The 16,536-nt window shown below is 39.4% G+C and overlaps 1 protein-coding gene across 1 annotated transcript; it reads left to right on the top strand.

Annotated features, from left to right (window-relative positions):
- The first annotated feature begins 1,038 nt into the window (after positions 1–1,038).
- Positions 1,039–15,753, top strand: ndp (norrin cystine knot growth factor NDP). The gene is made up of 3 exons (XM_085920760.1): positions 1,039–1,187; positions 11,381–11,831; positions 14,902–15,753. Exons 2-3 carry the CDS (start codon positions 11,622–11,624, stop codon positions 15,124–15,126), a joined length of 435 nt encoding a protein of 144 aa, XP_085776886.1. The 5' UTR covers positions 1,039–1,187; positions 11,381–11,621; the 3' UTR covers positions 15,127–15,753.
- Positions 15,754–16,536: the final 783 nt, after the last annotated feature.

Genomic DNA, 16,536 nt, shown 5'->3' with positions numbered 1-16,536 from the left:
TTATGACTCAATCTCCCTAATAATAGATTTATTTCAATGGATATATATATTGCTACAATTGAGCTTTATTGTCTTAGCTATTTATACTCAGTTTTTACATTCACCACTCTAGTAGTCAGCCACTGCTAGTTAACCACTCTGCTCACCTAGGCACAGACATTTCACTGTCTTTGTGATTGTCCCATTGTTATATAGTATGTAGCACTTTCTTACAGCTGCAGCTGTTGTACAATGCGCCATATATATAAGTTGGATTGTATCGTATCGTATTGTATCGTATTTAAATCAATCAATTCATTTTAAATTGTGAGAGGTTTTGCAGATAAATCTGCAGTCAGTAAAATGCAAATGAGTTTTAGTTATTTAATATTCATAGTAGATTTTTACATACATTTTACAGTACATGCAGAGAATGCCCGGAGAGATACAATATAATCTAGGAGCATTTTATATGAAAATCTAATTTTGGAATACAGATACTGATCTCATTAGATTTTGCAGGTGGACTCAGTGTTTTGTCTGGTGAGCATAATTGTTCACACATGCTCCTAAAATGAAATATCCAAGAGAAGTTGACCGCCCCCAGGATGTAGTTTTACGACTAGTTTCCAAGTTTTCGTATAAACCCCCAGGTGGAGATCTTAGAAATACTAACTGGAGTTACAAGTCCAGGAGATCCCATCAATGAGGCATTGAAATTCCCGCTTCTCCTGCAACGCTTCACCCATCCCAGCTGCTGGAGTTGACAACTACGAAGGAGCAGTTGTTTCTAAATAAACAAAACATTTTTTATAACGCTGACCAAGCAAAAGGTGACTTTTGGTCTATCTTTCCCCTGATGGTTACCATTTGCCACCACAGGACGCTTGTCACAATGCATCAGCTGCTGTGTTAGAGGAGAGAGAGTGAGATTGAAAGAGAGAGAGAATGAGAGAGACATGTGATTGGCGGTGTCATGATGCACATGTGGCGAGCCAGGCTGTCAGGCAGGAGCAGCATCCTCCTCGACTGACGCTGTTGCCTTCTTTCGGGAATGACCCGTGAGAGGCGGAGAGAGGGAACGAGGAGGTGAGAGAGTGTGGGAGAGGGAGACAAGCAGAGGCACACGAGTCGAGAGGAGCTGAGAGGGGGAACAGAGTTCGACAATTCCGCTCTTGCATGGTCGGGATACTCGGATTCCTCTGAAGGTAAGATTGTCATCCGTAAGACTTCTGAGGAAAAAGTACATCTTTTTATCGGATAGAATGCAAAAAATGGTTTGCATGACAAGCATGTATATCTTCAGAGGTTTTTATTTCAGCTAAAATGTGAAGAAAATAATAATAATATGGGTTATTTGGGGTGGTGGGATGGGTTGGGGAAGTGTAGGGTGGTTGGATGTTTTTCCAGTTTTAACAACTGTAGCTCAAATAAAGATTGGTTTTATTGGCAGATTTTCTCGAACCTTAGAGAGCCTTGTATAAAGGCATTTTTTGCCAAAAGCAAAAGCATGAATTGTTTTAATATCAAATTTGTATTCAGATCTTGCTTTTTATTACACAGATCAACAAATCTTATGATTTGTAATCATGTTTTAAATTTGTTTTTGTTTCACAACAATTATATATGTAATGTAATAATATATTTATTAATATTCATGAATTAAGGTTAGGTTCATCAACCAGTGGAAAACAGTGTTTCTCTAAAGCCATAGCTATAAATTATGGCTATAAAATCCATATTCCACAAGTTTAATAGGTCAAACAAAAAGAAAAAAAAGATAGTATATAAAAAATCTGATATGCTAGTAAAGAAATAAAGATTTGTTTTGAAATATGGATCATAAATATGTTTAGGAACACGTACTGTAAAGTCATCTCTGATTTGCATTTGATGAGTGTCACTGTCTGGCAATGAAGTAGAATACGTAGATGGTTTGCCTGAACAAAATTTTGGAGAGTGCTCAGATAGTGGATGGATGGATATTTTTCATTGGACAGTAACACGATAGATGGTTTGCATGAACCAATCAACAACAACAAAAAAAAAGGAAGGTACAAACTTCTATAGCTATTGTCACTATCAAAATATGTATCTGACAAGTTTTCTTTTGGGTCTATATCAAAACCACAAAATGAACATCATGTTCTGTTTGTTTTGTGGGGGAGTGCCTTGGTTTTAAGGGTCTACAATTTTTTTCTTCATAAAAAAAAAAAAAAAATGGAGATACATGGTTTTCATTAAACAACACTGGCACGTATTGCCTAAACCTAACAACAATCCGTCGCTCAAGGTAAAGTATATATTCCCACATTTGTTTTTTTTTTCCCTCATCAAAATCAGTAACATGAAAAAAAACCTAATTTGTAATGTTTAAAAAGATTGAGTTACATGTTTATGAAAGTCTTTGGTTTTGTGTAGTGTGTGCAAACCTGGCAGCCAACCAGCATGCTACGATGCAAGCAAGTATTGTGCCGAGCAAGAACTTGAGATTTGCTTATCACTTGCACATAAATGAGACTTATTCCCTCCTCTGACCCTTTTACAAGAACTTTGGAGATACCGATAAGCATGTGGTGGTAGCAAAGTGCGAGTGGTTGCAATTTGGTGGAAGTGGCGTTAGGGTTAGGGTTAGGGTTTTGATCATGATGAATGTGTTTACCTTGGCCAAGCTGAACCGTCTTAATCAAGCATTAAGAAGATGTAAGTAAAAGTGCAGGTTGCGGAGTTGGCTTGGAATGTGAAGTTAAGAGCGACGGGAATGACCTTGGGGGTGCAAGTCTTGCAGGTGTGTGAGTTTACGTGCCTCACGTCGTTCTTTGACTTTTGCTAACGGACCACCGACAATGCAGAAGGAGATGAAAAAGTGAATTGGCAAGCTTGTCTCTGAGAAAAATGATTGTAGATCAAATCTGGAGATGGTTTCGCCTTGCTTTACCTCTCTGAGCTGCTTTAAACCTACACTCCTGCCCGGTGCCTCAGGTCAGCTGAGCAGCTGCTTCTGGAGGTACCAAAGTGTAAATAGAAGCTCAGAGATGAAAGGACTCTTTCTGCCGCTGGTCCCAAACGATGGAATGACCTCACTCACACTACACATGAGACAAGCCCCTTCATTGCCCATTTTTAAAACTTGCCTCAAAACCGACTTTTATTCTTTGGCATTAAACATAGTATCTGACTTGATCCCTTGGTTTAGAGTTATTTATTTGAACTGTTTTTGACTTTTGTTAATATTTCTACCATATTGCTTTTGAATTATGTTATGTTCAATTGTCTTCTGTTTAATTTTTCATTTTTATTGCCAAGTCAAATGCTGGATTATTTACACCCAGCGCTTTGGGTTGAGTATTTTAACCATCATTTTGGGTGTCAATTTTGATCCAACAAGGGGTAAAAACTATATAAAACATCTATACTGATGAATTAAAACTACCCATAAATGGGTTACCAGGTTAACAGTCCAGCTGTGGTTAATAATAATACTCCTTTTACTACCAACGGTTTGGCACAGTTAATAAATACCTTTCCTCAAGCAGCCCACCCTTTTGAACCCTGTGTCCAGAATGGGCAGCATTGGCCACTGAGCGATCCAGCCACCGCCAACAAGAATGTTACAAAACTTCAACATTCATCAGTATACAACAAAAGTATCAAAAATCAAAACCGGCTCCAAACTTTCAGCCTTAATCCAATCAATAAAAAATAATAAACTCAACCTTCGATTAAAGTAACTCAATCTGCTAAAAATCCACATCTACCCATTGAGTGGGTTAGGAAAACAAAACCGGCATTTTTTTAAGACTAAATAATATACTGCAAATATTTTTTTTAAACCTCCACCCTCCCTAGCCTAGCTAATCAGAGGGAGAAAATAAGGAATTGTTGGAAAAGGTACAATAGCAACAAGCAATCAATTGTAAAGTTGAGCTACTAAAAATAAAATCAACCCACAAAAGGAGAACAGACAATCAAAACTTGTATTTTTTGTCTGTGTACCATTTTTTTGTCTGTGGACGATGAAGTGAGCCCTGATCTGGTTTCATGCCCTGAATTTAGCCTGCAGCTTGGTATGTGCTATTAGTTGTCTTTTTCTAAATACTTCTTTGTGATCTGGATGAGAAAAACTGAGATGTCTTTAGAATTCAAGATTAAAAGACGACATCTCATGAGGCACACTTGGATAGTGGTACAATTTGATGGACACCTGAAGAGAATCTATTCATTTTTAATGGTAGGAACCTAGAAATACAATTCTCAAGGCAGCATCTTGTTTTGAATTTTTTACAAATGACACCTTTGAAACTGCTGGGTTAAAAATTGGACCGATCCAGGAAGTTTGGGTTGGGCAACTTTATGTAAATAAATAAATAAATAAATAAATAAATAAATAAGTTTCACAGTCCTCTGTGAATTTTTATTTGATTACCTTTTGAGGTTTTTGATATGGGCAAACCCTCAAAATGCCGACTTATTTGGCCTGTATAGAACGAAAGCAGTTCATCGACAAATAATGACATACAGTGGATATGTGTCAGGTTTGGAGCTGGCATCGATTCAGGGGGAAAAAAAAAAGTGTAATGTTAACAGACGCTCTACTCGCAGGGATGCCTGTTGTTTGTCTTAACAGGACTTGGGGGGGTTATATTTAGTGAGGAGCTTAGCTTTTAGGAGGTTAGCATGTGGGGAGGGCCACTGTGTGGAGGTGTGTGTGTGTGTGTGTGTGCATACGTAGGTGTGTGTGCATGTGCGTGTTGGGAGCTGGCGTCAGCGGACAGTTGAAGAGCTTGGCACTCCACATGCCAAACCATGTGCGCGTGTGTGTTTGTGTGTGTGTGTGTAGGACAGGTCTATGGGTTTGGACAACCCCCTTCTCCCTCCATCCCCCTTGCCTCATTCCAGTCAGGAATCTGCCCTTTAGTTTATTAAAAGCTGGTGAAACAATAGAGGGAGGTGAGGTCGGGAGGAGGAGGGGGGCGAACAAGAACATCATGACGTAAATGGAGGCATGGGGAACGATTCATATGGTCGGGTGATGGTGTCCTTGGGGAAGACGAGGAGAGAGAGAAAGGTAGTCTTTAAGTGGATAAAATGGGAATGATTAGCTGTTGACACTCCTATCTTCAGTCATTTTGTGTTGGAAGCAATTCTTCGACAAGTATTAATCCGAGGCACCAGGCACTTACTGATATCTAATTATGATGATGGAGGGATGGACGCCGTGTTGTATTTAAAAAAAAAAAAATTCTGCCTGGACTGCTTTACTGCTTCAGTCATGGCTTTGACAATAATTTGGAAAGGACCTTTATGCTAAAGAAGCTTTATGTTTTAGTATTGTGAGATGATATATTTGGGAACGTTTTGCACAAAACGTGTTAGGGAGATCTGAATCCTTGACTGAACTATTTAGGAACAGTGCAGTGCAAATATATTGGATCAAAATCTGATGTAGTAAATCACAAGTGCCCAAAGGTAAAAGCACTGTAATTGCCAACATCATTTCTGTGTGTCTGTAAGGTTTATAAACCAGTATCAGAATCTGGAATTGCATATTAACGTTCACTGCTATTTGGAACAGTTCATTAATGCTTTCATCGAGAAATCATTATGATGCTTCGCTGTAGGTATGTATACCTTTGTTTTATCGAACTATAATATTTTTCCTCACATTTTGTCATGATACCAATTCTCCGTGGAAAAAGATGTCTCACAAAATTTATTCATATGGGTTGTAGGTCACATTACTGGAAAATAAGTGATTTACTATAGTGGTATGATTTTTTTTAACTTGCATTCCTCAACATTGAAGTTTTAGTCGTTAAAGGTTGATGCTTTTATACTCTGAGACAGCTCCAGTGAGCCTCCAACAATTTGCCCATAATGTCAAAAATAAAATGAAAAGAATCCGCCTTTAAGTACTTCATAATGTGTACTCTTCTTTATGACAGGTGGTCTAATACATTTGTTTCACACTGACTGTGCGGTCAATTTGGAGTCTCAGTTCTTGATCTGTGTGATGTTGCGACAGACGAGACTATTAATAGTGCAGATGATTGATAGGACACAAGATGAATTAGTTGTCTCTGCTCCGTCCAAAGGCTAAAAAAAGTCTTAATAAAGAGGCGCAAGTGAAACACTGACATTATGTGTCTAAATGGGACACCATGACGTCCCACTCTATACACACACACACACACATACACCACACTGTTGAGGCCATATGTCGTGTGCAAAGGAAGTTTGCAGTGAGCGCATGGATTCGTTCCACACAGCAGGGCGCACGTATAAATATCCACAGCCCACTTAACTTATGGCTTTTGTGTTGTCACATTTGCAAAGCTGCACATGTCAAAAAGTAAGTTGTGTTTGCTCCGGGGGCCTCCACATTGCTGGGATGCTGACTGGATGGCATGTGGGGTGGGCGTGGTAAGTCGGACCTTCGAGGGGATCCGCAGTTTATCGCGCGTGTCGACCGGCCGGCAGCTGAGTACACTGAGTGCTCGACCGAGGATAGTATTCATGCTCGGATTTTTATTATTATATTATGGACTTTCATGGTACATGGAGAATCATCAAAGAGACTATTCATCCATCTGTCTCGTATGCTAAATTCCAACTCAAACTCCCTGGCTTGCATTTTTAAAATTACAAGGCCTGGTGTTTGCCAAAAATGGCAAACTTACTATTCACTTTCGGCCATTGGTTTTTGTGCATCCTTTTATGATAGACACTCGCCAAATGGTGCAACTTGGGTAGGGCTACTCTCTTTGCATCGCCTGGTGCTCTGGCCCTAAAAATATACATACAAAATGATTGATATTAAGCTTTTGGGAATAATCATCACAACCAATCACGGCTCACTAGTTTTCTGAAGCTGAGTCTTGACTGGTTGTGTGTGACCTAAGACCTGGCAACTGTGATGTCATTTTCAGGTGATAGCAAGTGGCAAAATAGCCGGCATCTGAGATGGTTAGTAAGTGAATTTTGCTTCTTAAGTCATGTTCCACAAACACAATATTAATCAGAATCCTTGTTTAGACTAGTGGGGGCACATACAAGGTATATTTAAATTGAATTGACATTAATATTGTAAATTTTACAATATATTTATGCAAGAGAGAAAAGCTTGTGTATAGAAATAAAAACAGAAAGGCAAATGCATAAAGGCAAAAGCAAATCAAGTTACATTCCAGTAGTTGTTATTAGCACCCGTCTGTGTCGGTGTGTGGCGTCTTTCCCACCGCAGCCTTCCCGTAGAGACGTCATCATATCTGCTTGCTTTTGGTTTGAAACAACTTCTCATAACTCGGTAAGCCCTAAAGCTTCCCAAGCGCAGGGATACAAGAACGGATCGTCTTGCGGCTTTGTGGTCTGGCTCTCCTGCTTCTTCTTAATATTGCAGAGACAGGAGACCACCCTTTGGCCAAGTTTTATTGAAAAGAAAATGAAGCAGGATTGGAAAATGCAAATTTTCAGTTTGACTTACGATCAGGATGTGACAGTTACATATGTTTCATGTTGTCTAACGAGGCCATTCGCCTACGGCCCTCTGGCTTTTGGTTGCAAATTAGTTCTGGAGTACCAGGAATTTCACGCAAGTAACTTTAAAAAGCAAACAGAGAATGTCTTCAATGGTCGGCTCGTTTCACGGAATCATTCATGTTGTATTTTGTTTCAAAGAAAAGTCGCAAAAAATGCAGAATGCTTGGAGAGCTGAGAAATAAAAATCAGCCTGGTACACTTTGAAAAATGTGGACCTCCCCAACCAAATAAAACCATGTCGTGAGTTACACTGAATTCCTGACAGTTCACTCAGAAATCTTGTGGTCCAACATCTAAATGCTCCAGTCACTGGTAAACAAACATAACTGACCATGCAGATGTATTTATTTATTTATTTATTTATTTATTATGGTACTAGAAGAACCGTGAAATCCAATAGTTAGCTTAGCGAGATGTCATATTCCCTGCAACGTGTGCTTATGTGTGTAAGTACATATTATGACTCAAAAGAAATAAACGTTCACTAGTCTACTAATCGTGAAAACAATTGCTGACTTGACGACTACTATTATTTGCTATTACTATTATTACTTTATGTACTGCGGAAGGAACTAACCCTAACCCTATTGATGAAACAAAAATATCAGATTTCACAGGCAGAGTAAAGAGGCAATGATTGAGACAATTATTGAGATGGTTTGAATGTACAGTATTACAGCCATGATAAAACACTTTGATTAGCGACTACGGTTTGTAAATTTCACATTATTTTGTTTTATTTTTTTAATTGATTAAACACTTGTTGATTAAAACTCCACTCAGATTAAATACAACAGTCAACAAACAAGAAGTGGTCAGCGGGTGTTCGTCCAGCACCAGAGTACCGTTTGGTTTCCAGTTCTCTCTGCTCGTAATGAAGCTGTCATCTTAATGAGAACTTAAAGGCCATAGGGCAGAACTGCTATGTACACAGGGTCGGCAGTAGGGGTTAATTGAAGCTCAGTAGGAAATGTCCATACCTTCCCTCCTGTGGCTAAAGGCTCATTTACGTTTCAAAAATAGAAGCATATGTTTTAAATATTGTTGTTTTGAACAAAGTCAGTTTAGCCTTAATAAAATGCTTTTTTTCATTTTCTTTGGTGGCTGGTTGTGGTAAGAGAATAGGTTACTGAAAAGTAACTCATGGTAAATTGAGTTTTTAGGGTTCTGACCACTATAGATCATAAGATCATGTTTCACTTCCGAGTTTGTTCTCGTTCCTGTTACTTAATGAGACTGTACTGACCAAATTTGGACAACATGCCTCTCGCACGAACAAACTAGCCGCTATATCGGCAAGGCTCTGGAGCATAAATGAGACTTTGGCCTTTGTTCGACAATAGAAGTAGTTAACAAAATATTTTTCTTAAATCAACAGAAGCTTCATTATTTAAATTTTTCTTATATATTTCTATTTATATATTATTTTTTTATTTTTTATTAGCTAATGTCCTATGTTTCTTTATGGCCGTAACTAGTACATGGAAAACTTCACATAAAACAATGATTACTGACAATAAAGCTACCTGAATGACCCTTGAGTTCGATACAAAAAAAAAAACGCTTGCAAAGCTAACGACGAGAGCAGAGTTTTCACGTAGGGTTTCATGTAGAGGTGACAGCGCTGATGGTGCTGATTGGTGTTGGCTGTAATCTATCGTGGAGCTCATGTTCAAATATCTCAGCAAGCGCTCATATGAACAGACCGCACACCTATTCTGTTTTCCCCTCAAGCGGATGGCGTTTGAATTGAAAGATTTGGGCAACGAGGTGTTATTGTGGTTTTATGAGAACCCGCTCGAAGGGGAAAATCAATGAATTAACAGCAGGGAGCGTTCATTAAAAAAAAAAAAGGGGAATGATATGCTTTGCCATTCAGGTGCCAAACACTAAAATTCTTCCACTCCGGATAACATGATACGTTAAGTACATTTGCACAGGCAAACGAAGCACACATAAACTTGATTATTTACCACTAGCGTTTTTTTAAAAAGTCCCTTAAGAGCAACAACCTCTGTGAGTTGGACTGTGGAGAACAACATGATGACAAGCAAATGCCCTGATATGGAAATGATTACGACATAGGAAGGTACATTATCCGATCATACCAAGGGCTGTTAGGGTGAAAGAAGAGGAGGCCAGGGGGAGCATATACTACAAGAAATAAGAACTATATTTTTAAAGGAAAAAAAATATCCTATTTGGGAGGTGCATTTTTAATCAAGGATAGTCTCCTATCTGTATATCAGTTCATTATTTTTTAAAAAGCATTCTCGTAGGTTTAATTCATCTTTCCTGGAAAGATGACGCCTATAAGACCTGCAAAGTGGATTCCTTTTAGAAAACAGCAAAACACCATTTAGGAAGTGCTTTTTGGAAATTTACAGAAGACACACCTCCTCATTAAAATACGTATTTGACATACATGAAATACAGTATATGTCAGTGGTAGTAAACTACGGGATTCAGATTGACCTTGCCACAGACTAATTCCATTTCTATTTCTCTCCTATGCAAAACATAAATTCAAACTAATCACATGTATCAACATATAGCTTACAAACCTAAACCTTAAACCTCAGTCATTATATGCTCCCCTTTAAGACCCATGACCCGAGACATACATGAAGCCCACGTCTTAATTCACAACACATTGCCTATTAGCACAGCGGCCTCAGCTGAACTAACTGCAGCTCTTAACGCTATTGTCTAGAGGACAGTAAAACTTTGATTTTGGAAAAAGACCCTTCATAAATACATGTGAAAATATGTTGCCTGACTTGGTGGAGGTTTGTTGCGGTCGTGAGAGGTCTTGTTGGGAGAGCCATTTGTTTTAATGAAAAACTCTTTCCCGCGGAGAGGAAAGGGCCTGGCTCTAGGCTGTTTGCGCATGGCTTAGGTTTCTCCGCCATAATAAAAAAAGCACGGACGTCAACGTCAAGGGGGGGCGTCCGCCGATGGAGACAACAGGTTTCACGATGCGTCGCAAAGTTCATGCATAGTGCGGTGGTCACCAAAGAAACTAAAAACGTATTGTTGAGTAGCTGTTTGGTAATCTTGGCTGTCATGTACAAAGTCAATGTTGTCATTGAACATGACTGCTCCAAGTTAAAAGTACCTTTAAGTCCAACACTGAATGGGGAGTTGAAATGGACCCACAAATCTACAAGCATGACTGGTACAATCAAAGATGTAACAGAGGTGGGACAGTGGCTATGTGAAAAGGGGAAGTGGGTGTGAAGTGTCACTGTCACTGTCTGACAACTATTTTATGTCACACAAGACACTGACATTGGAGTCATTGAATTATGTGTGGGCTGCTCTCTCACTGTGTTACTATAACAGTTCACTGGGTTCTGTGTAAATAGGTCGGGTAGATATACATGCTTGACCTATCGTTAGTTGTTCTTTTTTGGTTACTAGTTCCTTTTTTGTCCTCTTTAACATGCGGATCCCACAAAATTGATCGGGCACTTTCACACGGCAACACAGCTTCCTGCAATCAGATAAATAGAGGATGTAAGTGTGTCTGGTGTGATCAAGTATATACTAGTAGTTGTCAGGAAAAAAATCAAGGGGGCAGTAGAAGTGAATGCAATCGCACTATTCTGGTATTCACCATTTATAGAGAAGGCGACATATTTTCACAATGATTTGGTTCACTCTATCCAAATCGGTGCAGTTAGAGAATAGTGATCCAGAAAAAAGATCGAGAAAAAAAATCACGGATTGATCAAGGGGCTACTGACAATAATACCTTTCAGTTGTCATTCCGTCTGGCAAAGTTTTCATTGAGCCATACTTCAATTTTTAGGTGATTAATGGTGTACTTTAACTAATTTGTGTCTTTTTTTCCAAACAGACTGTGTTGGATCGGCACGATTGAGGATGGATAGACCCAACAAAGCCAACCCTCTTCCAAGTTTGGCTCTACGGTGCACTGGATTGGAAGATCCATTGTTCAAGTAGTAAGCAGCGAGTTAGATCGAGACATCATCATTTATGACGCCCTGAAGTCCTACTTGCGCAGAAAACTTGCCAGGGACAAACAGAACAGTGTCGGAACACCTTGTACGGACCTCGAGCCTGAGGGTGGTCTGACCATGAAACCTTCAATCCCTGTGGTCCCGCCCTCTGGCCTTCTGCTGGTCCTTATGTGCTGCCCCCTGCTGGGCTTAGTGCAATCCGCCAGCAGCAACAAGGTCAGCGACAATGGACGCACCTCGCTCTTGAGCGAGTCGGACCCGCAGCGCTGCATGAGGCATCACTTTGTTGAGACAATCAGCCACCCCATTTATAAGTGCAACTCAAAGGTAAGACTGAAAGAATGAAGTTAAGAACTCCACTTGTAAGTTGAGATCCTTCACGGTGGTCACTTGCGGAGATCATGTTTTCTAGGATTTTGTTTTTATGCTTAATCAGGGGTTGAACACAGGGGTAGATCCGATCAAAACTCATTGGCAAGGATTTGTCTTGCGCCTTCCCACATACAACTCCAAATGCAATAAAAAGGCTGAAACACAACCTTCACGTAGACAGAGCAACACCTAGACAGTCTGGAAAGTAGATTGCAGCTGACAACCAAGGGTATAATAAGCGGTTACTTACTCACCTCACAGCACAAAGGTCTCAAGTTTGATCCCATGCTTGCGTAAGTTCTTTTTTGGGGTACTCTGGCTTCCTCCCACAGTCCAGGGATACACATTGAAGACTCTAAAGCTCCGTTTACCGCCTTTGAATTGAAACACAAATTGTGTCATATTTTGTGTAAAAAACTATAAATTGATTTCAAAGCTCTTGAAGACACCAATGTTACTAATTGTTCAATGTTTTCACTTTTCGGAATCAGACAACATATGTTAGTATGACATACCCTTGATAATTAAATGTAGATTTCTCATGAATTTGAGTTCCATACAGTATTATTCCTGTAAGTAGATTTCCAACCAAGTACACACAGCATAAATACTTTGTTAAATATGCTGTATTTGTGTTGTGTGTCATAATTGATGAAATCAAATAACTGATGATGATCACCTTAATTTGAATACATGGGAGGGAAGAGTCAGCACAACATCTTCTCCAGTTTAACAGGTGAAAAATTGGGTGCAGCAAAAACAATTGAGGCCCAATAACAAATCAGACTGAGGACCTTTTGTCGTCCATAAGTCGTCATTTTTCTTCTCTTTTATTTAAATGCCAGCGCAGTTGTTGGTCATGCGTGAGCGATCAGGCGTCGGGTCTTTTTTTAAGATTGTTGTCTCTGAGTGTGTTGAGCAGGTGGCCCAAAACAGAGCTCAGCTGAGGCCCGGCAGCACACTCACAGCAGGAGTCGGCCATTTTCTATAATGGAAGTCTAATAATTGGCTAGGAGGCGAATCTTTTGCACAATCCACCTGCACGCTCACTGCTCATTTTTTTTTGTTTGTCCATGTGTGTATTTGGCCATGTATGTGTCATCTGTGGCTAGTTTTGTTGTATAAACTATATCAAATAATCACCATAAATAAATGTACTCATATAGTTTGCTATCAGCATAATTATCTTGAAATGAAAGGTCAATTCAAATCAATACATACATTGTGCAATGACATTACTTGTTAGTTTGCTCACAGTATTGTTTCATGATCATATATGCAGCAGGTTGTATGGTTGGACAGACAAATATAATACATGACCAAAGTCACCTTTTTTTTTTCTGTTCTCCATATACTTTCTCTGTTTTATGTCGCAGTATAGCAGGTTAATTAAGGCTAGGCAGCTTTACTTTTGTAGCAAAGTAACTCAATGTGTTTCACATAATTAAAAGTCAAACATTTATTATTCACAAACAAAAGAACAAAGGACATTTAAAAGCAAAGGAAAGAAATAAAGTAGCTTTTGAAAATTACTAAAAGAATGTGCAGTACACAAACAAGATTTTGGAAAATTTTGTTTTAATGCTTTATGCTAAGGGGATTTCTTTTTATTTTAATCTGGGTCTGAAGGTTTTTACACGACGGACTGACTTCACTTCTGCTTGCAATTGATTCCATTTACATGCAGTAAAGCAGCTAAATGCTTGCCTTGAACTAGGGTTAGGGTTAGGGTTAGGGTTAGGGTTAGGGTTAGGGTTAGGGTTAGGGTTAGGGTTAGGGTTAGGGCTAGGGTTAGGGCTAGGGTTAACTCCATTAATTGAGTACAGACCTCAGAACCTGACAAGGTTTAGATTCATTCTATAAGCACTTCTTTTATATACTCAGGACTCAAACCAAAATTAGAATTCATAACTATCAAGTATGAATCCCAAAGACAATTGATGAACTTTTACTGAATGAAGTTTAGTTTTCCTGCTGTTTTAGTAGTGGAATGACACACACGGCAGTGTCACACAAGACAAATATTGTTGCCATTTGAAAGCCCGAGCCTCAGTCCGGAAAAGACAAACGGTCTTAAAGTGGCGACAACACGCCTGCACCGTGTCTGTGTGTCCATGCGTGTGTGTCCCAGACAGGCTTGTGGCAAAGTGGGGACACGAGTGGCGACACAGCAGCTGACAGACAAACATGACACAGGAGTCTGTTTAGAGAGGCGACAGGAATGCAGCAAGCCACAAAGCACAATGTCGGTCTGATGGACAAGGCAGTTTCAGTAATGGGCCGTGTGCGCTGCTTTGCATCACATGACTTGACAGAGTCGCACACGACACAGAGACAACGCCATCGTATATTAGCCGCGCACACGTGTCCGAGTGTGACCCCGAGCTCCCCGGGTCAACTTGTCACTATTTGAGTTTGGAGGTGCAAAACCACAGCTAGGAGATTCTTATTTGTTATTCCAAGAAGCCTCTTCTTTTTCTCATGCTCGTGAGCTGCATTCGAATTGGCTGGGAAATGTTGAAATCAGCTCGAAATTACAGCAAAACAAAAAAAACATAGCTGACAAGCATGATAAGAAAGTATTTGTTTTGACTTTGAGCAACCTTGAAAAAAGTACAGTCAAAATATGTTCTTTCTAAGGATTGAGCAGCGTAAGTAAGCTCCTTAACTTGAAAGAAGCCAAATTTTACAGAACCTAAAATAAAGCAAAACCAAAATGTTAATATTGATAACAATAGTAACAGTATACCAGAAATCATGATTTGGTGCGTACTAGATTAAAAAAAAAAAAAAAAAAAAAAAAAAAAGAATTACAGCATGCTGTGAATTTTCCATTTAATATATATTTTTTTTAAATCCAATGCTGTGGTATACTCAGCATTTGAAACTCAAACATTGTTCTAAATATTGTAGAACATTTTATCCCTATTAAACGCTGCCATTAATATTTCCCATTATTGATCAAATTTCCCACTTTCAATTTTTCTGAACAGCACAATTAACATCTTTTCTTCTCTGCTCCCAGATGGTGCTCCTGGCACGCTGCGAGGGCCACTGCGGCCCAACGACCCGCTCCGACCCGCTCATCTCCTTCAGCTCGGTGCTCAAGCAGCCCTTCAAAAGCACTTGCTCCTGCTGCCGCCCGCATACATCCAAACTCAAGGCTGTGCGTCTGCGCTGCGCCGGTGGAACTCGCATCACCGCCACGTATCGGTACATTCTGGCCTGCAACTGTGAGGAGTGCAGCTGAGCTGAGCCAAACTGGTTGAGGGGAGGATTGTACCCTCTCTCTCTCCCGGACTCTAAATGACTCCCGTATCAACCGACTTTTTGAGGCCACCTAGAACTTGAACTGAATCCAATGTTCTCCATTACTCTGCATGACAACAAAACAACTTTGCTTAAAAAAGAAACTCAACAAAAATAAATCGTTGCACCATTCGAGGCTCGAGCCTTCATGGAGCACCGCAATTGTTCCACCAACCCTTACTCCCGTACATTTTGACCCATTCCCCTCACAGGCTTTCATCTTATGGTATAAACCACAACAGGCACTGGCAGGCAAAGACGTCAGGTGAACTATAAAAAGAAGTAATAAAAAGTGCGAAAGAAAAAAAAGGTCATGTCTGTATCACGGTGGCAGTTTTGGACTCTTCAAGGACTGTTTGAGGTGCTTGTTAAATGTCGTCTATTTGAATCTAATGTTCCTATAATATCATGCTGGATTTATGCAAGCGTTCTGTATTCTGTCACTTGGTAGAAACTTGACACTTTCCTCGTGGAGTTCCTGCTAATCTGTTTCAAAGAATATGGAATATCTATCCTTGTCCCATTTGTGGTTTTCTCCTTCCATAAAACATTAAAACAACATTTTGGCAATGACAGAATTGTGGTCATTATTAATTTCATGCAAACTTCAATTTCTTTAACTACTAAAGTGTTTTTAAAACAAATTAGACGTTCAAATTCAAAAGTAATACATTGAGTTGGCTGACCTGAACCACTGAATGAATTAAAATCAAGGTACAAGGTATAATAAAATATAGCACTTTTACATAATTATTTTATGTCTGCCAAAATTATTTACACCATCTGTTATTTCTAAGTGAATAGATCTCATCAAAATATTCATATCTAAAATGAAAAAATAGATACATAATATAATAATAAATAGATTGTTGAATATGTTTGGGATGCTATCAAACCGTTGGACCAGTGAAATATTTTGTATTATAACAGAATTTTAATTTTCTATTTAATTGCCTATCAATTATGACACAATGTTTTTTTATAAAATGAAATGGTTGTTACATAGTTCTGTGAGGTCATTTCAGGCTTCTTGCTGCCCTCTGCTGGATGTATATTGCAGACATGCGCGCGCAGTCACGCACACACACAGGCACACACACATAAACACACACTTTTTTTGTAGCCCCCAAGAACCCTGAACAACATGGATGGATGGATGGATGGATGGATGGATGGATGGATGGATGGATGGATGGATGGATGACTGGATGACTGGATGACTGGATGACTGGATGACTGGATGCAGGATGGGTGCATGCTTCTTTACAAGCTTGGGAAACCTAACTTGTCAAGGTAGCTATAACTAACTAACTAACTAACTAACTAACTAACTAACTAACTAACTAACTAA

Source organism: Syngnathus leptorhynchus, chromosome 9 (genome assembly GCF_054491065.1).
Source record: "Syngnathus leptorhynchus isolate UIUO chromosome 9, UIUO_Slep, whole genome shotgun sequence".
NCBI lineage: Eukaryota > Metazoa > Chordata > Actinopteri > Syngnathiformes > Syngnathidae > Syngnathus > Syngnathus leptorhynchus.
This window is presented reverse-complemented; position numbering and strand designations above follow the sequence as displayed.

Excerpts from the sequence above, each read along its gene's own strand:
- ndp (XM_085920760.1), top strand. The coding sequence starts at position 11,622 with ATGAAACCTTCAATCCCTGTGGTCCCGCCCTCTGGCCTTCTGCTGGTC. Across the intron at positions 11,832-14,901 it reads TTTATAAGTGCAACTCAAAG|ATGGTGCTCCTGGCACGCTG; the intron begins GTAAGACTGAAA and ends CTCTGCTCCCAG.